Source organism: Polypterus senegalus, chromosome 13, assembly GCF_016835505.1.
Source record: "Polypterus senegalus isolate Bchr_013 chromosome 13, ASM1683550v1, whole genome shotgun sequence".
Classification (NCBI taxonomy): domain Eukaryota; kingdom Metazoa; phylum Chordata; class Cladistia; order Polypteriformes; family Polypteridae; genus Polypterus; species Polypterus senegalus.
The window spans coordinates 72,360,016-72,384,818 of record NC_053166.1 but is presented as its reverse complement, the minus strand read 5'-3'; the positions used below and the strand labels follow the sequence as shown (position 1 = coordinate 72,384,818).

Sequence of the window (24,803 nt, the reverse complement as noted above, 5' to 3'; positions counted from 1 at the left end):
GTTGTGTGTAGAATTCTGAGGAAAAAAATGAATTTAATCCATTCTGGAATAAGGCTGTAACACAAAATGTGGAAAAAGTGATGCACTGTGAATACTTTGTGGATGCACTGTATATAACTGAAGAAAGTTAATGACAATAAAATGCTGAAAACATACTGGTCTTGTCAGTACATGTTGATAAACCCAAATGATAAATGAATAGGCAGTATTCATAGTTCAAAAAAGAAATATGCCATTTCTAGTACTGATTTGCAGAAATTTTAAATCTGTTACTGTATTATGTATTGTATTTTTGCAAAAGCTATTTTTTAAAAATCAAAGCAAATATTTACAGCTACCTCTTTTTTACTTTCCTTTTCTTATGAAGTGTGTCTTTAAATTAAGGCTGTGTGTTCTTGGGCAATGAACTGGAAAGTACTGTCAAACATGCAAGCTGAGGGAGTAGCTTAATGGCTTTGGGCAGGTAACAAATAGAGGGAAAGATGAGAGTGAAACACAGTCTTTAAAAGCTCCTGTTTTGTTTGCTCTTGACTGGAGGATGACTCCATGAGTAAACCCTGATGTCACTTCCGTACCACGTTTTGAGGATCCACACCATCTACCCAGGAACCTTTATAATCTGAAACTGAACCACAGGTTGGTGTTCACTGTTGACCCTGACCTCAATGAGGACATTTACAACCTTGAAAAGGTAAAAACACCTAGTGTTAACCCTTAAACTGCCACATACATGAGGGGCTAATGCACCCCTGGATGCCAAATACTTTTTTGCTGCACTTTTTAAGGAAACGTTATAATTCACCATGAAAAAGTGAAATTTTAATGGAACACTTACTTTTTTAATGCAAAGAGCATCACAATTACTGCAACACTGATCATTTCAACACTGCCAATGAACTGTAAAAACTATACAAAAACTACTGCAACAATCTATTATTATATGTACAAATGATCACATTGTTACAGAATGTACAGTTGACTTTTTGGTCTCTTAATTACAGTACACAGTTGTAGATTAAAACACATATGTACTGGGTCACCTGACAACTTCTAGCATGTAACTTGATATGGATGCCAATTACAAAAACATGTTTCTTTACCCAAATGTAGCATGCACCAAAAACCAAAGATATAAGCAAATACTGTGATAAAAAAAGTCATGAACTGTTATAATTTACCTGTCCCACATATTGTAATGCTCCATCATTCTCTCATCATATACTAGACCAGTCTGTACAGGTGGGAGTGCCTGCTTTATCATGTTTGATGACCGGTCTAAGACTGAGTCTATCTCTTCAGGAAAGACCTCAGGGTTATCTGGTTGAGTACCTTCATGCTTGTACAAATGGGGATCTGCCAAACACAAAGAAAAATATTTAACTTGAAAATCTATGGGTTAATTGTAAATTTATAAAATATTCTACTTTTTGTCCAAGGGTAATACGTTGTCCCAAACTAAACTATTATATAACAGGTATTTAAAACTATTTGCATTGCTAGACGTTTTAGTCTTGCAGAAACTGTACTTGTGGGATGGAGAACTGGACCTGTGGATTACATTTCCATGGCAACTTATTTGCTAAAAATGAAAATTAAGACCAGTCATAAATAACTTTCTTCCAAATTACATTCAGGATGATATCTAGAAATTTTACTACTGGTTTACAACATTTCTTTTTAACAAAAAAATCACCAATGTATCCTGTAATTTTCTGACTTTTGCTGCCACCAACTTCTGGATGGAAGGTGAGAAATAAATAAGGCCAACATATAAGCTACATACAGAGTGATGGAGAATTGGGAATCAAATTTACAGTAAGTTCTTGTAGCTATCAGATAGCATTAACCACTGCAAAAAAAATCTGTGTTTAATTATTTAATGCATGCTAAGGAGATGCTGTCGGATCAGCTGCTGGGTTGTTGCTGCTGCTGCTGGCAAGCTGCGCGTTCTGTTTGTCATGCTGCACGTTGATCATTTAAAAGCCTGTACAGCAGCTGTGCTTTTGCCGGTTTGTGTCTCTGCTGCTGGCATTGTGAAGGTGGGGGGCGCTGAACGCATGCTAAGGAGAAGTGGTCAGATCATCTGCTGGTTTGCTGCTGCTGGCAAGCAGAGTGTTCTGCTTGTCGTTGTTTTAACAGCTGGGAGTACCTGAAGTGTGTCTGCCAAAAGCATTCCAACAATTGCTACATTAGATGTCCGTGAACTTGTTTTAAATGTTGTCTCACTGCCTTGTCTCACGTGACATTAAAGTGTCTCTCACGGGACTTCAAATTGTCTTCTGAGAAGATCACGTCTCGTCCCTAGTCTATAATATATATATATATATATATATATATATATATATATATATATACATACATATACATACACACACACACAGAGTGGGGAAAATAAGTATTGAACGTGTCAACGTTTTTCTCAGTAAATATATTTCTAATGGGGCTATTGACATGAAATTTTCTCCAGATGTTGGTAACAACCCAATGAATCCACACGTACAAAAAAAATCAAAACAAGTAAGTAACAAGTATATTAAGTTATGTGTAATAAAGTGAAATAACATAGGGGAAAAAGTATTGAACACACAAAGAAAGGGAGGTGCAAAAAGGCATGGAAAGCCAAGAAACCAGCTGAAATATGTCAGTATTTAGAAAGTAATTATGCCCCCTATCAGTGCAAATTAATATCAACTGGTTTAGTCCTAATTGATGGCCTATAAAAAGGTTTCTTATTACCAAAGTGTCACTCACACAAGAAGCATCTCATGATGGGTAAAAGCAAAGAGCTATCTCAAGACCATCGCAACCTTACTATTGTAAAACATACTGATGGCACTGGTTACAGACGTATTTCTAAAATTCTTAATGTTCCAGTAAGCACTGTTAAGGCCATAATCTGGGAGTGGAAATAACATCATTTTATCATAAACTGGCCACAACCAGGTGCTCCTTGCAAGATTTCTGACAGAGAAGTCAAAATAATAATTAGAACAGTTGTTCAAGAACCAAGGACCACTCACGGAGAGCTTCAGAAAGACCTAGAATTAGCAGGTACTATTGTTTTAAAGAAAACAATAAGTAATGTACTCAACTGCCATAGCCTCTATCCACACTCACTGTGCAAGACACCAATGGTGAAGAAAAAGCATGTTGTAGCTCGTTTAAAGTTAAATGTTGCTGCACAACATTTGGACAAGCCAATGAAATACTGGGAGAATACAGTCTGGTCAGATGAGACCAAAACTGAATTCTGTGGATGTCACTGCACACACCATGTTTGGAGGAGAAACCGCACTGCACATCACCCCAAAAACACCATATCAACTGTGAAGTTTGGAGGTGGAATCACCATGGTGTGGGACTGTTTTTCAGCATAAGGTACTGGCAGACTTCATATAATTGAAGGAAGGATGAATGGAGAAATGTATTGGGACATTTTTGATAAGAATCTGCTGCCATCTACCAGGATGCTGAAGATGAAATGAAGGCGGACATTTCAGCAAGACAATGAACCCAAACACACGGCCAAGGAAACAGCTAGAATGGCCCAGTTAAATCACCCAACTTGAATCCAATTGAAAATCTATGGAAGCAACTAAAGATCAGAGTTCATAGAAGAGGTCCACGGAACCTTCAAGATTTGAAGATAGTTTGTGTGGAAGAATGGGCCAAAAACATACCTAAGCAAAGCATGCGACAAATTTCTCCATACAGGAGGCATCTTGAAGCTGTCATTATTAACATGCATTTCTACTAGGTATTAAATAAATTTCAGTAAGCATGTTTAATACTTATTCCCTGTGTCATTCCACTTTATTATACATAACTTAATTTATGGACTTATTTTCCCTGCTGTATATACAGGTGTATATATATATATATATATATATATATATATATATATATATATATATATATATATATATATATATATATACATATACACACACACAAATATATATAAATTGTCATGCACGCGCGAGTAGGAGGCCGCAGACGGATTCGAGCGCACCTGGGAACGTATTCGCCGGCAGGGAATGGCGGGGTACTAACTTTCTCCCTCTGCTTCCTCATAGGAAAAAAGACCTTCCTCCGCCATAGCCGACTGTTGACCGCAGTGCGGCACTTCGCCCTCCCTCCGCCATCTTGCCCTGACGTCATCCATCCCATCCTCCCTCACGGTCCTTCCCAGCATTCCTCCACTTCCGGCTCCTCCCCTATAAAATGGCCGCGGACGCCATGGTTCGGCGTCACGCTTATGGACTTTGTGTTTATTAAACTGACCTGTTTTTTTCTTCTGTCTGTTGTGGATTCCAGACAATATACGGGGCCGGAGAACCCCAAACCTTTGTGCTGTCTCCTGCTCCGTTTGTTACATTGGCGTAGTCGGCAGGATCAAAGATTCCCTGAAATGACGGAGGGACAGGACCTAAATACTGTGCTGCAGAAAATAGGTGCCCAACTCCAGGCCCTGCAGCAGGCGCAAGCCAACACCACCCGGGAGTTAGAGGCTACGAAGGCCAGGCTGGCCGAGGCACAACGAAACAGGCAAGACCCGCCCAAGCCAAAGCCTCCCCCGCTGGTACCTATGACCGAGGCAGACGACATTGAGTCCTACCTCAGTATATTCGAACGGACGGCCACCCGGAACGAGTGGCAGCGGTCCGAGTGGGCGTCCATTCTGGCGCCCTACCTAAAGGGACCCGCGCAGCGGGCCTATTATGACCTCCCGGAGGAGGAGGCCGCGGACTACGACCTCCTGAAACCAGAGATCTTGGTCCGCTACGGCATCACGCTGGGCCAGCAGGCGAAAGAGTGGCGGAACTGGCAGTTCACCCCTGAAAAGCCTGCCCGTGCCCAGGCGTTCGAGTCCTGGGGCAAAATGGGGCGCTGGCTACGGCCAGAAGGACCCCAGGCTCGAAGAGTCGTGGAGCAGGTGGCCTGCGAAGGCCTGGTGAACGCCATGCCCAGTTCCCTCGCCCAGCAGGTCCGGCGCCAACCCTATAAAGACATGCCAGGTCTTCTGGAGGTTCTGGAGCGACAGCTCGCGGTTCTCTGACTTGGGGAGGCAGAACGGTCCGCCCGTGGGAACCGACAGGGGCGGGCGGCCAACCCCGAGCCTGCTCGACGCGCTGCGGAAGCGCCGCCGAAGCCTAAAGACAAACCACCTGCTGCTAGCCTGTCCTTTGAACATTGCGGCGGAGCCGATGGACTGCACCTTGGCATTCACCGAAAGGTACTGTACCCCGCCGCATCCCTTGGCGACTCCGAACACGGGAGTGGTTTTATTAAATGGGCACACGGTGGTAGCTTTGTTTGACTCTGGCAGCAACATAACCATTGTTGCTCGCCGTTATGTGTTACCGCGACAGTGGCTGAATCGGCATTTGCAGGTCACTTGTGTGCATGGAGGGACCAAGTCGTATCGTTCCGCACAGTGTTATATTACCTGGAAGGGGGACCTAACCAAACTGACGGTCGCTGTGTTGCCCGAGCCCTCCTATCCGGTGATATTGGGACATGACTGGTCGAAAAGAACATGCGGTAAAACACTTACCACTCCTGGGGCCTCACTGGATCTAGTAATGAGGGGTCAAGGCGCCCCTCCCGCGGTCTCCACGCCGTGCTCTGGGGCAAGCCCTAGTGGTGCTGGCACTTCGGGGGATGTTTCTTCTGCGATGGGCCCTGACCCGGACGACTCCGCCGGGGAAGGGACGAGCCAGGGAACTCTTCCAGTGCCCAGATCACAAGACCCTCTCGGTAGCCTGGATCACCAGTTTCGGTCCACGCCGGCCTCATTCAAGAGGGAGCAGTGGAACGATGATTCCCTGCGGGCTGCCCGGAATGCGGTGGTTTCGCCTAACAGCTCACAGGCCGACGGGTCCTCACCACGCAAACCCTTCTTTGTCCTCGAGAATGATCTGTTGTATCGGGTCGCAACCCACGAGGGCGAGGTGCGGAAGTTGTTACTAGTGCCGCGTACCTTCCGGCGGGAGGTATGCGAGCTAACTCACGCCCATCTCCTAGGCGCCCATCTCGGCACCGAGAAAACTCTGGAGAGGATTAAACTCGGTTTTACTGGCCTGGGATTAATGAGGAGGTCGGCGCTTCTGCCAATCCTGTCCGGACTGTCAGATTCACCAGATTCCTAGGAGGGACCGCTCCTCTCGTCCCTATTCCCCTCATTGACGTCCGTTTTGACAGAATAGGGGTCGACCTAGTAGGACCCTTGGAGCCCTCTACCCGTGGCTACAAATACATATTGGTCATGGTGGATTACGCTACCCGGTACCCAGAGGCGGTTCCCCTGCGCTCCGCTAATACTAAAAACATCGCACGGGAATTAGTCAATTTATTTTCCAGAGTGGGCATACCCAAGGAAGTCCTTACGGACCAGGGTACACCCTTCACCTCGGATATGTTCAGGGAAGTGGCCAGATTACTGAGAATAAAGCACCTGAAAGCGTCTGTCTATCACCCCCAGACTGACGGGCTGGTAGAACGTTTAACCAGACGCTTAAGCAGATGCTTCGCAAGGTAGTCAGCGCGGACGGCAGGAACTGGGATCAGCTCCTCCCGCTCGTGCTTTTTGCTTATCGGGAGGTACCTCAGGCCTCCACAGGCTTCTCCCCGTTTGAACTTTTGTATGGACGACAACCCAGAGGGATTTTGGACATACTAAAAGGGGGCTGGGAGGCGGAGCCCCTTCCCTCCTCTAACATATTGGAGTACGTAGCGCAACTGCGCGATCGCTCACAAAAATTAGGCCCCTCCTAAAGGAACACGCGTGACTCGTGCTAAGCAGCGCAGGCCCGGTGTTACAACCGAACTCCGTCCTCAGGGAGTTCCGCCCTGGGGACCGAAGTTATGGTGCTCGTTCCTACCTCCCACTCCAAATTGCTCGCTCACTGGCAAGGTCCTTACGAGGTTAAGGAGAGAAAAGGCCTCGTCGACTATTTGGTGAAATAACCCAATCGTCGACCGAGTGAGAGGATCTATCATGTCAACCTGTTGAAACCTTGGAAAGATAGGGAGGAGCTTCCCGGCTCCCATAGGTCACTCTCCCTTTTTACGAGCGCAACTGCCCTTAACCTCGGCGAAGAGCTAAACCCCAGGCAGCGGCAGGAGTTAACCCAAACACTCCGCGCCATCCCCGAAGTAGTGAGCGAGTCACCTGGCCGGACCTCGCTGATTGCCCATGACATAGTCACGGACCCCGGGGTGATCGTCCGGGAGAGGCCCTATAGACTCCCGGAGGCAAAACGCGCGGAGGTGGAATTAGAGGTGCAACGAATGTTGGACATGGACATAATAGAGGAAAGCCATAGCCCCTGGTCCAGCCCTATCGTCCTCGTGTCCAAGCCAGACGGCTCCTGGAGATTTTGCAATGACTTTAGACGTCTGAATCAAGTCTCCAAATTCGATGCCTATCCAATGCCCCGCATTGACGACCTCCTTGAGAGGCTGGGTACGGCTCGATATTTGACTACTCTTGATATGACGAAAGGGTATTTGCAAATTCCCTTAACGGCATCCGCAAAAGAAAAAACAGCCTTTAGCACCCCTAGCGGGTACTGGCAATACAAGGTTCTCCCATTTGGACTGCACGGGCCCCCGGCGACTTTCCAACGTCTGGTAGATAGAGTGCTGAAGCCCCACCAGTCCTATAGCGCCCCCTACCTGGATGACGTCGTCATCTATTCCGGCACCTGGGAGGAGCATCTATTGCAGGTCTCGGCTGTCCTCAGAACACTAGCTGGAGCCGGCCTCCGCATCAATCCCCGGAAATGTTTTTTTGGCTTAAAGGAGGCCAAATATTTAGGCTATCTAGTGGGACGGGGACAGGTGCGACCCCAGTGCTCAAAGATTAAAGACATCTTGGAATGGTCCCGTCCGAATACCAAGAGGCAGGTGCAGGATTTCTTGGGGCTAGCGGGTTACTACCGCCGGTTTGTTCCCCGTTTCTCAGAGAGAGCAGAACCCTTGACTAATTTGACAAAGAAGGGCGCTCCCCTGTACGTGGTGTGGACCGACAAGGCGGAACACGCATTCAGTGACCTAAAGAAGGCCCTAACGTCGGCACCTGTGTTGAGGACGCCCGATTTCGGGCTCCCTTTTATTCTCCAGACCGACGCTTCGGACACAGGCCTGGGCGCCGTGTTGAGCCAAAGTGTCGATGGTGTCGAGCACCCTGTAATGTATCTAAGCCGGAAACTGATGGACCGGGAGACCCGGTACGCGGCAGTGGAGAGGGAGGCCTTGGCCATTAAGTGGGCAGTGACCCATCTCCGTTATTACCTGCTGGGTCGCGAATTCATTCTGGTGACTGATCACGCTGCATTTCAGTGGGTGTCCCTGCACAAGGAGTCGAATCCACGGGTCACCAGGTGGTTTCTGGACTTGCAACCATATAAGTTCGCTGTCACTTATCGGCGAGGCACCCTTCAGGCCAATGCCGATGCCCTCTCTCGGGTTCACGACCTCTCGGTTAGGTCCGCCCGACCTGATGGTCCTGGGCTAAGGGGGGGATCATGTCACGCACGCGGGGGAGTAGGAGGCCGCGGACGGATTCGAGCGCACCTGGGAACGTATTCGCCGGCAGGGAATGGCGGGGTACTAACTTTCTCCCTCTGCTTCCTCATAGGAAAAAAGACCTTCCTCCGCCATAGCCGACTGTTGACCGCAGTGCGACACTTCTGCCCTCCCTCCGCCATCTTGCCCTGACGTCATCCATCCCATCCTCCCTCACGGTCCTTCCCAGCATTCCTCCACTTCCGCTCCTCCCCTATAAAATGGCATGGACGCCATGGTTCAAGGCCACGCTTATGGACTTTGTGTTTATTAAACTGACCTGTTTTTTTCTTCTGTCTGTTGTGGATTCCAGACAATATACGGGGCCGGAGAACCCCAAACCTTTGTGCTGTCTCCTGCTCCGTTTGTTACAATATATATATATATATATATATATATATATATATATATATATACACACACATATATATATATATACACACACACACACATATATACATATATATATATATATATATATATACATATATATATATATACTGTATATACATACTAGGGGGCTATGCCCCCTGCTTGCTTCTCTCGACAACCCCCAGTTCAATGTAACATTTTTGTCTGTGATATTTAAAGGTAAGTTTTACCGTATGGAAGAAGAATTGATGCTATACCTGTCCACGCTATCGATGTAATGTTTTTGAATAGCTGTTTGCAATAATAGAGTAAACATTTATGCAAAAATGTTTTGCCTGTTCCGCCTGGTCCATCCATAAATAATAATCGCTGTTTAATTTCTCTGAGGACACTTTTTTGAATTGTGTCAAAAATGGATCTTTGATCATCGTTTAATTGTGAGTACATCCATCCATTTTCTAACCCGCTGAATCCGAATACAGGGTCACAGGGGTCTGCTGGAGCCAATCCCAGCCAACACAGGGCACAAGGCAGGAACCAATCCTGGGCAGGGTGCCAACCCACCGCAGAACACACACAAACACACCCACACACCAAGCACACACTAGGGCCAACTTAGAGTCGCCAATCCACCTAACCTGCATGTCTTTGGATTGTGGGAGGAAACCGGAGCGCCCGGAGGAAACCCACGCAGACACGGGGAGAACATGCAAACTCCACGCAGGGAGGACCTGGGAAGCAAACCCGGGTCTCCTAACTGCGAGGCAGCAGCGCTATCACGGCGCCACCATGCCGCCCATTGTGAGTACATTGCCTGATATAATTTTCTATAGTCTTCTACTGTTACATCTTCCTCTGATTTTATCTTTCTCTGCCTCTGATTCGTTCATTTCTTGTGGAAGCCCAAATTGTTGCATTGTTAAATCTTCTGCTTCTAACAATTCTTTGATGATTGAAAGAGCCGTTTGTTCATTTGACTTTTCGTATAATGGTCCTTTGAACGCTTCCCACAATTGTAAAGCATCAACTTCCCCTGTCATAATTAAGTATAGGAAGAATTTGTCAGGCATCATTACATTTTGGCATCAGACATCATTTAATACATATTGTCGTTCAATTTACATAATCCAGCTGCTAGAGCCGCTTCTTGAAAGGAACTGTACGTATTTCTATCTATAGCTAGAACATCTCTATACGATGTTGCTCCTTTCGATTCTCGTAACAACAATTTTAAATGAAAGCATTTGCTATCTTTTGACGATACAATTTTGAATTGTGCAACACTTTTGAAATTAATTTTTCTTGGATGCCATATTCCTTTTTGTTTTTGCCATGGGTAATGTTGAGGAATTTGCACACAAGTATGTGCCTTTGCATTTACGTTTTTTTTTTTTTAGTTCGAAATAAGCCAATAATTTTTTTATTTGTTTTTGCTACTTGTAAAGCATCTGCTTCTTTGCCTTCTTTAAACTGAGCCATATTCTGTCCTAGTAAATGCATCTGTAATAATTCTACAGAATGACTTCGACCGTGCATTGGTAATTCCATTAAATGCCACCTGTTTCCATTGCACTAATGTATCAAGTATCTAAATATGCTTGAACTTCATCCTGTGCTTGTTCTTTCGATAACATCACGCATACTCTATCGTGCCCTTTATGAATGTACTTGTAGATGTAGTTAATACTCATCACTGACGCACAATACTCAACATTAATATGACAATCAAATCTTTTTAGCAAATACGGGTTATATGGTACAATCATTGAATTATCGATCATCACAATTTTACCATCTTTATTTCCGTGGTAAGTTTGTTGTTCGTGACGATGATCTCTTTGGCAATAATATGGAAAGCCAGCCTTAGTCATATCTGTTGTTTGAATGAAAGCTTTTGTAAATTTTTTTGAACACTTTTTTTCTTTCGAGTCCCAACATGCTGAATCTTTTAAATGAGGTCAGTGAGACATGTGTTTTAATGACTTTGCACCATAATTCAGGATTGGTTTCTCTGTTTGGAATTTCAGCACAGACAAAATTATCTACATCAGCAGCAGTTAATAATTTTTTTATAAAGTAACCAACAAATGCATGTGAGGTAAACCCCGTTTTTGAAATTCGATCGTGTAAATGTATGCTCGGATTTGGTCGTACACCCTTTCAAGTCAATAAAATTAAGACTTTCTGATAAAACAATTTACTTACGAAAGTCGGAATATATAGAGCCGATGTAGCTGGTGGCATTGTTTTCAAGAATCTCAAGATTTCTAGCCATTGTAATAAATAAATCTGGCCAACTGATAGTTCTGGATATTGGCATTGCATCATGATATAACTGTTGCAATGCTCTTGGACTTTCTTGATATGATGATGGTAATATTACTGCTTTACCTATTTTGAATTTGTCTAAACTATTGATAATTGAATTTTGAACGTGATTAATGAGTCCTTGAATAAGTTCCGTTCTAGGTTTTGCTTGATTCGATTTAATAAAGAAAAGACGATTAGCTTTGACATTTTGATAAGCATTAATAATGTAATGCTGCGTTAGACGTTGAGATGAAAGAAGTGGCTTAAATACATTAGAAACTATCGCTAATTTTGCACCAAACTATTGTGTTGGTGTTATTCATTTTTCTGAATTTGTGTGTTTCATATTGTATGACCATCCTGTTTCTCCATCTGAGAAAAGCAAGGGAAAGAGTAATGGATCAGAATGTAGTGAATTATTAGACAGAAATGTCGATTCATGCTCTGCTTTTGGATAAACATGAATATCTACTCTGTTTTTGATATTTCCATCTTTCGAAACTATTATCTCTGATAACTCGTCACATATTGGTTTATTATACAGTATATGCGAGCGCGATCTTTCTGATTCAAACAGAAATCCAAGAAAACTTCTTTGTCCGTGTTTTGTCCTCGCTTTATTCTGCTTTTTTTTCCAATGACACCTGGTCCGTGGTGATTATTTTCCCTTTTTTGAATAGTAATTTCCATTTGATTGCGCTACTGCGATTTTTCTTTTTTTTATACTTTCTAATTTTCCTACTTTCATATTCTTTAACTTTCTCTACATGTGTATCGCGGCAACATTTTTTTTTTTTGATCCTTTCGAATTCCACTGCTTTCATAATCTCTAACCTGCTCTGCATGTGTATAGTGCCAACATCCGGAGTGGACGTGCTTTTTTTTCAATTCCACTTGTTCCGGGCTAATAATTACTTTACTTATTTTCTGAATTTGCACCTAGATTATTCTTTTTCTTTTTTTGTCTCTCCAATGCTTTTAAGTCTCTTTTTTCCATGCTGCTCTCTCCTTCGTTTAGTCATCTACGTTTTATTTATAATGTATTGTCCTTATACACTTTACATGCGCTGAGAGCCCTGGATCTGTGTGTGCTTAAAGCATTTACACGATTGATGGTTTTTCTCTTCGTGGTCTTATTTGATATTGATTGAAATTAGGGCGTGTCTTGCAAGAATCTCATGTTCTACGTCATCGCGAGACATTCCTGGGTCAATCTCTTGGCACAAAGTCTCATGTTTAAGGTCCCCGTGAGATGCTCCGTGGCCAATCTCTTTAGTCTCACGGGTCTTTTAGTGTATTCCGTGATCTTAACGTGAAGATCACATATCGTCTCCTAGTCATTCCCTCCCACAGGATTTTATATATATATATATATATATATATATATATATATATATATATATATATATCACTCCCAGGAGTACAATAAATGGAAAAGCCTCACTTCATTTGAGAAGCCAAAGTCGGGAGGAAAAGGATGAAGCTTGTTGGGAGAGGAGCAGAGGAGGAGAGAAAGAGAAGAAGGAAAAGGACTGTGTTTTATGTGCTGTGGGGAGCAGAGAAAAGCACTCCCCAGCTGTAAATAAATGTGTGTGCTGGACTGGAACTTGTATCTGCCTGTCTCTGTCAGGTTTGGGCGGCTGTATGTGCCCTTGTGGTCCACAATATTTATATATATATATATATATATCTATATAAACAGATAGACAGATAAAGCATCTCTTACCAAGAATCTGCAGACATTTCCAAAACTTAGAGTGTACTGCGATGCTTTTTGAAATTGAATCCATAGCACTGAAATAAGAAATCCTTTAGTTAAGGATGTTTGCATTAACTAACACAAATTAAAAATCATTTGTGTACATCATCCAGGGTTATAATGAACTCCTCTGGTACAACTTCTAAGAAAATTAGTTAGAGACCTAAATGTTATGTGGATCTTAAAATATATACTATATATATACTACATATATTTATTTTAAAATTTAATGTATCTACCCATAACAGGGAGAGAAAGAAGACTCCAGTTTAGGGCACTGGTCACCCAGCAGCACCTTTAAGCAAGCACATGCACTTTCTGCTGTTGACCTGTAATGATATCCCCCCTGTAAGACAGAAATAAGAAAATAAAATGTTTTAGGATAACAGCCTATTCAAACCAGAGACCAGCTAATTAAATATACTAGCAAACTGTATATGAAAATGGTAAAAAGGTAGTATACAATAAATGATAAACATCTGAAAATTATAAAAGTTTTAAACATTAGACTTGTGTATATTAGTAAAAACTGTCGTATTTTGCATATGTTAACAATAATTGGTAAGTCCCCAGCCTTTCATCACAACAAAGGTTGTTCAGCTTTTTCAGAGCATAAAAGGAGTAAAACTCAAATTACATTCTCCTACATGCTGTAGAGAGTGGGCATAACGGTCACATTATTTTTAAATGTATAACTTGCTGTGCAATTTGTGACATTTGTGAAAAAAAAATCAAACATTACTGTTGAAAGGTGACTTCCTACACGCCCAGGAAATGATTCCCACAGATTGATTCTTCATAACTTCAACATATAAAAATTGTTAATGTACAAAAGGATATAACATTATCTTTTCAAAATCAGTAAGCACTCTAAACAATATCCATGTGATGCAGCATTTGGCAAAAGTATAAACAGTACAACCTGCATGTACCGTTGTTTAACCACAGAGAGAAATAAGCTATTTTACTCCATGGGGAGCAATTCCTTTCTCTCCAGTCAAGCCTAAAATTACTGAAGTGTTAAGCATTCATTTCTGCTGTAGATTTTCATATAGTAATTTGATTGGTGGTATTAGCTCTTTTGCAGCTCCTCCCAACATCTGCTCTTACATTGTACCAGTCCTGAACAAGAAGTCTCATCATACAGATCTTCCCAATGTAAAATGATGTCACAGGTGGCTCTGTGAGGCAAACATAATGTGTTCATGAATGCATGTACTGAAATCACAATGGTTATGAGAGTGAATTCAAGAGGCATCACTATTATTTTGCTTTAACCATCTAGCTATAATTGGAGCTGATCCAAAGAAGCTGAAATAACCATTTACTGAAAATAATTAGAGTTGTAAAAATATCTTGAAATGGAATTAGGAACATAGGGCAGTTCCAGAGCTGGATACAGTCTGAAAAAAGGTGATTGCATTGCTTGGTACGGTGCTCGAAGTTGACCTGTGGAAGAGATATGATATTGAATGAAAGAGCCAACATTGATGGGTCTGTGTTCAACCCAGACTTATCTTATTTGCTTTTTGCATTATGTATAAATATTCATGGTTATGTAACTATATGGCTCTCTTTGTTAAGTGGGGGTTAATTGTTATTGATTTTGGAGAGTCTCTGGAACATACTACTGTACTAGATAAGTTCAGGATGTGTTTTGTTGTTTTGTTTCTTGCCACAAACACTAAAGAAAAATCACTAAAGAACAAGTGGGGGATTTTTATTTAATGGGACTGTGCTATTATTATTTAAAATACCCAAAAGACTGTTCAAAAGTCGAACATTAATGTCATTCATGAATTGTTTAAGTATATTAAGATTTCATGCATTTATTTAAACTAATTTTACATTCTACACAGAGTATTCTGCCCATTTTACCATAGGTAGTCCAACCTGCAGGGAAAAACCTGGGGGTTGGTGGCAGGATTGGCACTCCAGGCACCATAAAAATCCTCACACTGTTCCATTCCATCTAAACTAGTGTGGCGCTGATGTGTCACCCACTGCATGGCTGCAGTCCTAATCTGGGATCCTGAGGTGGTTTGTCATGTGGTGGGTGCAGCAATGCACTGTATTATCGCATGCTCCAAACCTTAACCTTAAGTGTACCTTTTCATCTCAGGAAAGAATGTTCGTTCCCATGGTTGAGAAAAAAATAGATTAATTAATTAATCAAATATGGAGAAATAAAGCTGGATAAAAAAATGTAAATGTAGCTAGTTCTCAACTCCTCGTATAAATTAATTCCTCTCCAATAACTGCTTGTGCAAAGATGACATGTTCTCTCTTTGTTCATGTAAGTATTCCTACATCCCAAAAATAAATGTTATATTAAATAGGCAATAATAAAGTTACGTAGTATAAGTAAATGTGTCCTGTTATGAACAGGCATCCTGTATTTGGATTGGTTTTGCATTATGCTCAATCAGAAGGCTGTAAAACATTTTGAATTTTTGGGACTTTCTAATGGAACCAGCTTGTTAAGGAATTGGATAAGTGGATAATGAGAAACATGGCAAAACACTACCTTATTTTAAACACAGAAACAAAAGTAAATTTACATTCATAATCTGTTTTCCCCAAATTAATGAATTTGTTTTGATGGCTTACATTTAATTATATCCATCTAAACTGACTTTGTATGGCTTAATTTCTTACCTCCAAAGCCAAGATCAACTTCCCATTAGCAAGAGGTTGCAGCATGTGAGTAAGTATAGCAAAACAAGGCGGAGTAACAACCATCTTCCCCTACAAAAAAGCAAAAAATTAAATATAACTATTACAAGCTTTAAACAGAGACATGCTGCAATAGGTAAACATAGATAGATCTACAAGCTTTCTAAAGAGCCTACCCTAATTTTAGTATGTATTTGCAATTCTTTTTAGAATATAAATATTTTATATGCATACACCCTATTGAAAAATATGCAGCTGTACATATATGAATACCAGCTTATATAATTGAATTATGTTATCTCTTATTGGTTGCAGGATTTCTAGGGGTAAAAAGATGGAGAGAATTAAGCAACTAGAGAGCCAGTAAATGGGACATATTTAAAGTGCAATATTACTGTGGAGAATATTTAATATTGCACACAAATGATTAATATGAGATGGACTTTAGCAATTCTTAGATATATGTAATATTTCTTTGCAATGATAAAGCATGTATTGGAAAAAATGTTTCTTGTCAGAAGAAAAAAAATTCTTCTAATCATTCATATACCAGAGAGAAAACTTTGCACTGCAATAGGTAAGATCTTGCTTTGCCTGATCTACTTAATGAATACCAGGTCATAACCAGTATAAACTAAGAACTAGGGTTCTCAACATGCATCTGAATTAAAGGCTGTGAGTCCACAATGACACAAAATAAATTTACCATAACCATGGTTACAAGTGAAATGCTGAATTGGTAGAACTCTCAAGGATATAAGTTATGCCTACCCAGGATTGGTCCAAAGGCACAAGGAAGCTGGCCCATACATGAAGTCTCGCTGGACCAAGAGGTGCAGCAGGAAGGCACAAGTTTGACATAAATTCAGAGTTATACAGACTTCTTATGTCTTGTATGCAGTCAATTCTAAACAGAGATCATGCCAGATCAGAGATTGAACAACTAATAATATAACCAAGATGAAAGAGCCACTCATTTATTTTGCCTTTGTTATGGGCATATTAGGAACTTTAAGTTAGAGAATATTAACCTATAATGCTAGTTTTGGTGCACTGTCTTGCCACCTAGGATCTAGAGATAAGAGAACTATTTAGTAACAATAGCAGTCAACCCTGAAGTGACTATAAGTGGAGCCACAAATTGAAGCTGCATCTCTGTGATACACTGATGACTGAAAATATACAAAAACTATAGTGGAAACTTAGGAGATTCTATTCAGGTCTATGTAATAAAGTGTCAGCAAGTGAGAATAGGGTCATCCCAAGACCCTTTCATGATAATACAAATACTGTAAATGCACTAAAATAACATACTATAAATGCTCGTAAAGGATGTACCTTTAAGGCAAGCTGATGAGGAACAGACACGCACTTGAAGGATAAGGGTTGCACGATCACCAGAAACCATTACAGTAAATTCCCATCTGGTATCACTTAACAAAAGCAGGGCAATTCCAACCTAAACATGATTCTGAACCTGGCCAGAAGTTATATGCAGGAAACACATATTTTCAGCCTAGAGTTGGGAGGGGAGTTGAGGCTACTGCTCACTTGTTGTAGGAAAACAGGCCAATGCATGACAGAAAGAAAGTGAAAGAGAGAGAGAAGGATTGAAAATCGATATGCTTTCAGTGGTAGTGGAGAAGTTAACAAATACTTAAGTTGCTCCTACAAGTAGACAGGCGGAAGACCTGTTCAGGAAAGTTCAGGGTTATCATTTTCTTCTATTTACTGTAAATGTTGATGCTTTCTCACGTTCCTGTCAATAATGGAGCTTTGTGGGCAGTAATGCGTTCTCAGCACTGTTCTGTGTATAAAGGACTTTAGCCATGTGTTTAGCCATGTTAATTTAGAAGTGCTGTATATTTATACTTACTTTAGGATCTCCAATTCCAGAGTCAAATCCAGCAGAAACAAGCACAAGCTGTGGCATGAACTGTAGTAGAAAGAGATGAATTAGGCAACACAATTATACAAAATCATCTTCTAGACCAGTACACATACAAGTCTCAAGTATTAAAAATCTCATCACAAACCTCAAAAGCCACTGGCAGAAGTAGTTGTGTAAACACTGCAATATAATCAGCATCTTTCATTCCAGTCTAAGAATACAAAAGTAACAATGAATTAATAAGACACTGTGCCTAAATTAATCTCAACAAGAACAGTGTGAACAATATGTTGTAGCATATTTATAGGTGTGGACAATTATTTGTAGAATAAAGACAAATAGAATATGTATAAGGGTTACAAACAGTAAAAAAAGAAAAAAATGAAACATATTTTGTGGCTATAAAAATGAAGTAAAAAATGATAACTGCAGGAGACCAGGACAATGTTATTTAAACCATAATTATTGACAAATTATCAATTAATAATTAAAAATTCTGAACCTTGACCATGTATATATACTGCATTAATGGAGGACAATTATGTAAAAATAATAGTAAAGTAGTTGGTATTATTATAAAACAGATATGTGGGTTTCTCTTCATTTATATGGTATCTGTTGTTCATTAAACTACCAATGAAGACAGTACACCTCCATATATTTTTCAGTATCTTCAGTAATATTGTGCATTCAAAACATACCAAAAACACCTGTACAAATTTGCTTTACCTCAGTGGTTATTAATATATGGAGAATAGGTATGCTGAAAACTTGCTTTTGAAGTCAATATTAAAAAGTAACTTGATTAAACTTTATTCAGCATGACATTTACATGGCAGCATTTTTTTAACAAAAAATGTCAGATCTTTTAGGTTACTTAGGCATAATTAAATAAAAAACCTTTATTGTACACTGGACTGGATGCAAGAATGAGACCGCTTTTGAGGATCTGGAGGATGATTTCAACATAATGAAGCAAACCAAAGTTTTTAGGAGCCATCCAAATCATGATTTCATTGTTCATGAGGTTGCAAAAGACTCACAAAAAGAATCACCTATGTTTTGCACCATTTGCCTGTAATGAATAGATTCAATCAATTCACTGCCTGTTTCATTGCCACTCTCTTTTATGTTACAAGTTTCATTGCCTACAGTTAAAGCAGTGTGTCTCAGCAAGCTGCCTCATGCCCAAAAGCCATCTCTTCAGTTTCAATTTTATTTTGCTGGATGCAAACTGGGAAGGCAGCAAAATGCACTCTTAGAATACTTTGAGAGAATATTCACAATGGCTACATTTGCATTAATTTGCTGTAGAGTTAGACGAGTTTAGTACAAGCTTAGGAAGTTTCCTTACTAAAGGAATCACTCGATATTCATTTACTTTATTTTTTATTATCTTGTCATGTTTTGTTTGACTATTATAAATTAATTGGCAAATTGCAATATTTTGTCCCACCTATCCTTTTTTAACATCAAGCCACCTTTTTTTTTATAAAACCTTTTCCTTGATTCAACAGGCAATCACCATAGGAAAAATGGCTAGAAGTCTTCAGGCTTTAACTGTCAAGTTTGCACCGAGAACTTTTAATAAGATTTAAAATGTAATAATATAAATAATAATATATATGATGTACCTGATGATGGAAAACCATCCACAGTGCTTGCTGCAAAAATCCAATGCAACTTACAGTACTAGCAAAGATTAAGTTTAAATGCCAGTAAAAGTCAGCATACTATAAAATTTTGTGTAAGCCCTAGCATTTGGTTTTTTTTTAATTTTTTGGTGTATCCAAGGGGTTGATGTTCCAGTGTAACATGTTAAACATTATTACTTTAAAGATGCTGGCCGGTCCATGCTACATAATCTCTAGCAACCAATCAGATAAATTTTAATTAAATAACAGATGGCATTGTGGACACATAATGTGGCAACATTTGTCCTCTACAATCAGTAAAATACTAAGTATTTCAACCTTAAAGTAAAAGTAATAAGAAAAGGTTAAAACAAATCCACTCTTATACAGGAAACAATGTATTGTTGAATTTATGAATACACAGTAGATTCTAATAATTTTTCTATTACTCAACATAAACTCTCAGTAAAAAGACTGTTAAATTGTATTAGATTTAAATTACAGATAAAGGGCTTATAGACTGTCCAAACCAAATTATACTGTATAAGAATAACAGCATGAGTGCTAGGCTTACTGTACATGCAATGTAAGTAGCCTGAGTCTGTCAGTAATATATTAAACACTTTTATGAATATTAGTAGCAGGGATGCATTGAGGCCAGACAGTACTGCTTTTACTGTCAGAAGCTGAACAAGCGGAGCAAACTGAAGATTTAACAAGTGGAGTAAACTGAAAATCCAGTGACTGGACAAACAAAGCAGTTATTTTTATTTTAAAAAGCCATCAGTTAGTCCTTTTTCTTGTCATTCAAAGGTACAGTTTACCCATATTTCACCCATTTCTGATTATAAATTTTTGAGGCTCAATTACATAACATGATTAAAAATGTAATAAATAAGGTGAAAAATATACTGTATATTCTTCATGCCCAAAGACATGAACAAATTTGTTGGTACCCCTCCACAATAACTTGAAACTATCAAAAGTAATTGGCACCCATCATTGTTTATTCCATATTTAACAAAAGTCAGTTTGCTTTAGAGTTTTGAGTCAACAGAAGATTTCAAGTAATAACACAAATAAGAATGACATGGACAAAAATGTGGGAACCTTAACCTAAAATTTTGTTGCACAACCTGTAAAGATAGTCACTGCAAGAAGTAGCTATCAATGAGACCTCTGCACCTTTCAAAAGGTAGTTTGGCTCCAGCTGTGTCATGTTTAAAAGCTGCCTTCTCAAGACTGCATGTTTCAGTTCTTTCTATAGATGTTTGATAGGATTCAAATCAGGGCTCATAAAAGGCCACTTCAGAATAGTCCAATATTTTGTTCTTACCCATATTTGGGTGCTTTCAGCTGTGTGTTTTGGCTCATTATCCTGTTGTAGGATCCATGACCTGCAACTGAGACAGAATTTTCTGACACTTGACAGTACATTTCACTCCAGAATGTTTTGATAGATTTAATTGTTCCCTGTACAGGCTCAAGGTACCCTGTGTCAGATGCAGGAAAGCAGTCCCAAAAAATAATTGAGTCTCCTCCAAGTTTCACAGTAGGTAAGGTGATCTTTACTTTTATAAGCCTACTTTTTTTGTCTGTGGACTAAGAGCTGATGCGACTTGTCAAAAAGCTCCAGTTGTGTCTTATTAATCCAAAGGATATTCTCCCAGATTCCAGTCTGTCTTTTTATGTTTTTCTTTCAACAGTGGAGTCCTTTCATTGTGCCAACTGTCACAATGATGTGATCAGACACTGATGGACCTTGACCTTGGGAGAGGAGCTTGTATTTCTTTGGAAGTTGTCCTTGGCTTTTTGTCTACCATTTTCACTACCCTTTTACCCATTCTGGGGTCAATTTTCCTGTGGGGAGGCTGGCTACAGTCTCATGGACCTTAAACTTTTCCATAACATTTGCAACTCTTGTCACAGGAACACCAAGCTGCTTGGAGATGGTCTTATACCCTTTGACATTAACATGCTTATCTATAATTTTCTTTCTGATTTTCTCATACAACTCTCTTCTTTGCTTTCTAAGGTCCATTTTTAGTGTGGGACACACAACGATACCAAACTGCAGAGTGACAACTTTTCTTCATTTAAATAGGGTTGATTACATGATTGGAGACATGTGTAATATTAATTAAAAGAAAACAGCTGGTTTGAAAAAACACTCTAATCAAATTATTTATGACCTTTTCTAGGTGTTCCGACAAATGTGTCCAGGCTATTTTAGAATATCTTTGTAAAATAAGCAATACTTTCTTTTCACACTTGCTTTGTTTTACTCAATAACATATTAAAGGCATGTAGAAATACAAGGGATAATTGCTTTTCACTTAATCACTTTTCAGGGGACATACATTATGTTTTCAATGAGCTGTATATGTACCAACAAATTTGTCCACATCTGTATGTTAAACCACTGGATTGCGGGTCACCATTGTCACCTGCTCCTATATATATATATATATATATATATATATATATACACACACACACACACACACACACACACACACACGTGTTTTTAATACTTAACTCCATAAATACATCACAACTTATGATTATTTATAAAAGAGTGTACTTAATTATTCTAATTGCTGCCAGTTGTACATTAATGTCTGATTTTTTTCAAAAAGAATACTCTCTTGAAATTTAAGAATGTACTGAAATCTCCCTTTTTTGTAAGTGCACCAAACCACAAGTCTCCAAGTGTTACAGATATTGTTTTCATATGCTAACATATTTCTAAGTTAATCATGATAGCTGGTTCTATGCTGACAACTAGTATAGCCTCTGGGAAGGCACTATCGATAAGAAAGAGGTTAGTTAAGATGAAGGACATCATGAACAATGTCACATGCTCTCTAAAGTCCAGTTCAGAGATATTGAGGAAGTGCTTTTTCCTCATAATCCATTCACATCTTCAATAAGGGAAGTGTATAGAAATCCATAATGCCAAATCATTAACTCTCTTACATTAAGTTATTTAAGGTAAGTTATTTATTTAGCCATTATTTATATTTTTATCACACATTCATAATTCTATTAATATGTTTGATATTTATAAAGTCAAGTATCATTGTTATTGTCCCTTTATATTATTCTTCAAGGCACAGTCATTGGAGATGATCAACTAAGCTTTTCACAATATATTGTACTGTTTGTGTAATTTGCAAGTCACAAAAAAAATTTGTTTGGAATTACAATTTCATAAGCCTGGGAAGCACCTTTAGCACAAGGCTAATTCTACTATGTTGCTTCTGGTATTACTATCAGAGACTTTGTACTAGCTACCATCAAACTATACATTAGTCTCAGGTTAGAATATGTTTTTTTCCTAGTGTCACATTAGGATCAATAGTGTGTGTATATATATATATATATATATATATATATATATATATATATATATATATATATATACACACACACACTGTATATGTCTATCTCCTGTCAAAATGTCTAATACCTTTACAATGACCACAGGATCAACTTCATTCATTCTATTGCATTGATAAAAATAGTTATGATGGGAAAAGCTATTCTCATTTTTTAGGCTTTACCACTACCAATAAATGTTTATATATATATATATATAACACACCTGATTCCATGGCACATTTATATTATAGCCCTCTCCAATTCCTTGACCAACAGCAGTTTCACTTGATTCTGTAAGGTGAGGCCAAATACGTCCATATTCATAGCGATGTATTGAGAAATAAAGAACACTATGGAAGAAGGAAAATAATGAGGATGGAAGGAAAACAATATAATTTACACTGCCAGCCATTTCAGTGATCTAAACTTATAATGTTCTAAATTTATATTTCTCTGAAGTTTTTACATGTGCAGAAACTGATAATCTAACACTAAGCTACAAGGGCTAGTAAAGACTTCCCCCATGATTGTTAGATAGGAGAAAAAGAAATGCTACTAAGATATAAAAGACTGTAATCAAATAAACTACCAAGAATGGATAACATATATTCTAGAGTTTAAGGAAGTCAGTTATTACATATATAAATGAAATTAACACATATTTGTCAGTGATCACTTAAGACTGGAAAAGGTCCATAAAGCTGGAAGATGAGCAAATGTTGTCACATTATATAAATAAGATTACCCTAATCCTAGTAACTTTAGGCCAGTGGGCTCAATGTATTTATCATGCCAAGTAAATGCATATTAGTAAACAGCTAACATGGGCTTAAACAGGGGAGACTGTGTATCGCTAATATGTTGCAATTTAATGATGAAGCATCAAATCATCTGACCAGAGAGGAATGATATTATTTATGTTGTTTTTCAAAGAATGTACAATGTACCACATGACAGGCTAGAAAACTAACTAAAACAAGTGGGATTTTAAGGTACACTGTGTGAATGGGTGGAAAGTAATTTAAAAGTAAAGGATTATGGTGAGTTTTCATTTTAGATAGACATACAAAAGGTTAAGAGGAAGTTTAGAAAATTATATAAGAAATTACTGTATTGAATTCTAGCCGTTATTTTAAAATGAGTTCTTCAACAAGAAAATGGAAACATGGAGGGAAGTAGGTTAATAATAAATGTTGCATACATTTGAGAATGGTTTTCTTAACTCAAAGAACTATAGAATAAATTATAAGACAGACTGGTAGATAGTAGTTTCAAAACTCAACTTGATAACATTTTGCCAAATTTGTTTGAATAGGGATTGAAGAATTACGTTAGGCTGAATGGTCTGTTCTTGTCAAAATTGCTCTTATTTTCTCACAATATAGTGTGTCACACACATGTGAGTAGGAGGCAGCTAAAGGGCTCAAGCAATTGTAATAAAACATCCAACCAGGGGGCGGCAGAGTGCGCTGACTGTCTTTCTCAGTTCCCTACAGACCTTTCCCGGGAAATCCTGCAAGGTTCCAGCACCTCTGAAGACGTCACTTCCGAAGCCGGCCCCTTTGATGACGTCACTTCTGGTTCCGGTCCCTTTGATGACATCAGTTCCTCTCAAGACCTTTAACGCCTCCATCTTAGGCTACTATAGCAGTTATGTTTTGGACTCTGAGAGATGCACATGGATTGGTTGATAAAGGAAACCCTTTTGCAGCTGGGAAAAACAATATACGGGTGGCTGCCCCAAACCTTTATAATGTCTTGGACTTGTTTTTATGACAAGTGTAAAAAAGCTTTAGCTCCTGACAAAGTGAGAAACACTTTCTAGTAACTACTAGAACTGAGTAAAAATGGAATATACATAACGAGAATATTTCGGACAAAATTAAATAAATAAAAAAATGCACAAATAAAAGTACTGTGAAATGTAATCATAAATAAATGTGTCATAAAATGTAAGCATAAATATATAAATATGTCAAAAAAATGTGAGAATAAATGTGTCATGAAATGTTTTTTGTATTTATTTAATTTTGTCTGTAATATTACTCTAAATGCATCATGAAATACGGCTTGAAATAAAACTTTAACTCGTCTAAGTTGAGAGGGTGGGCTCTACCACATACTGTGCTTTGATTGGTGAGTCATCTTCTGTGGTTGGCTCATGCCTAATTTAGTATGTCAGTGCGGGAGATACAGATTCATGAAA

General features: G+C 39.3%; 1 protein-coding gene across 2 annotated transcripts in view; it reads right to left on the bottom strand.

Moving 5' to 3' along the window:
• Positions 1-24,803, bottom strand: part of hdac6 (histone deacetylase 6) — a 124,486-nt gene that overhangs the window by 42,578 nt on the left and 57,105 nt on the right. For both annotated transcript variants that reach the window (XM_039776176.1, XM_039776177.1), the window contains exons 11-17: positions 22,821-22,947; positions 17,725-17,790; positions 17,565-17,624; positions 15,671-15,760; positions 13,252-13,358; positions 12,980-13,047; positions 1,179-1,353 (exon numbers count right to left, since the gene is read on the bottom strand). In XM_039776176.1, coding sequence (XP_039632110.1) covers positions 1,179-1,353; positions 12,980-13,047; positions 13,252-13,358; positions 15,671-15,760; positions 17,565-17,624; positions 17,725-17,790; positions 22,821-22,947 — 693 coding nt within the window. The remainder of the gene's footprint in view (positions 1-1,178; positions 1,354-12,979; positions 13,048-13,251; positions 13,359-15,670; positions 15,761-17,564; positions 17,625-17,724; positions 17,791-22,820; positions 22,948-24,803) is intronic.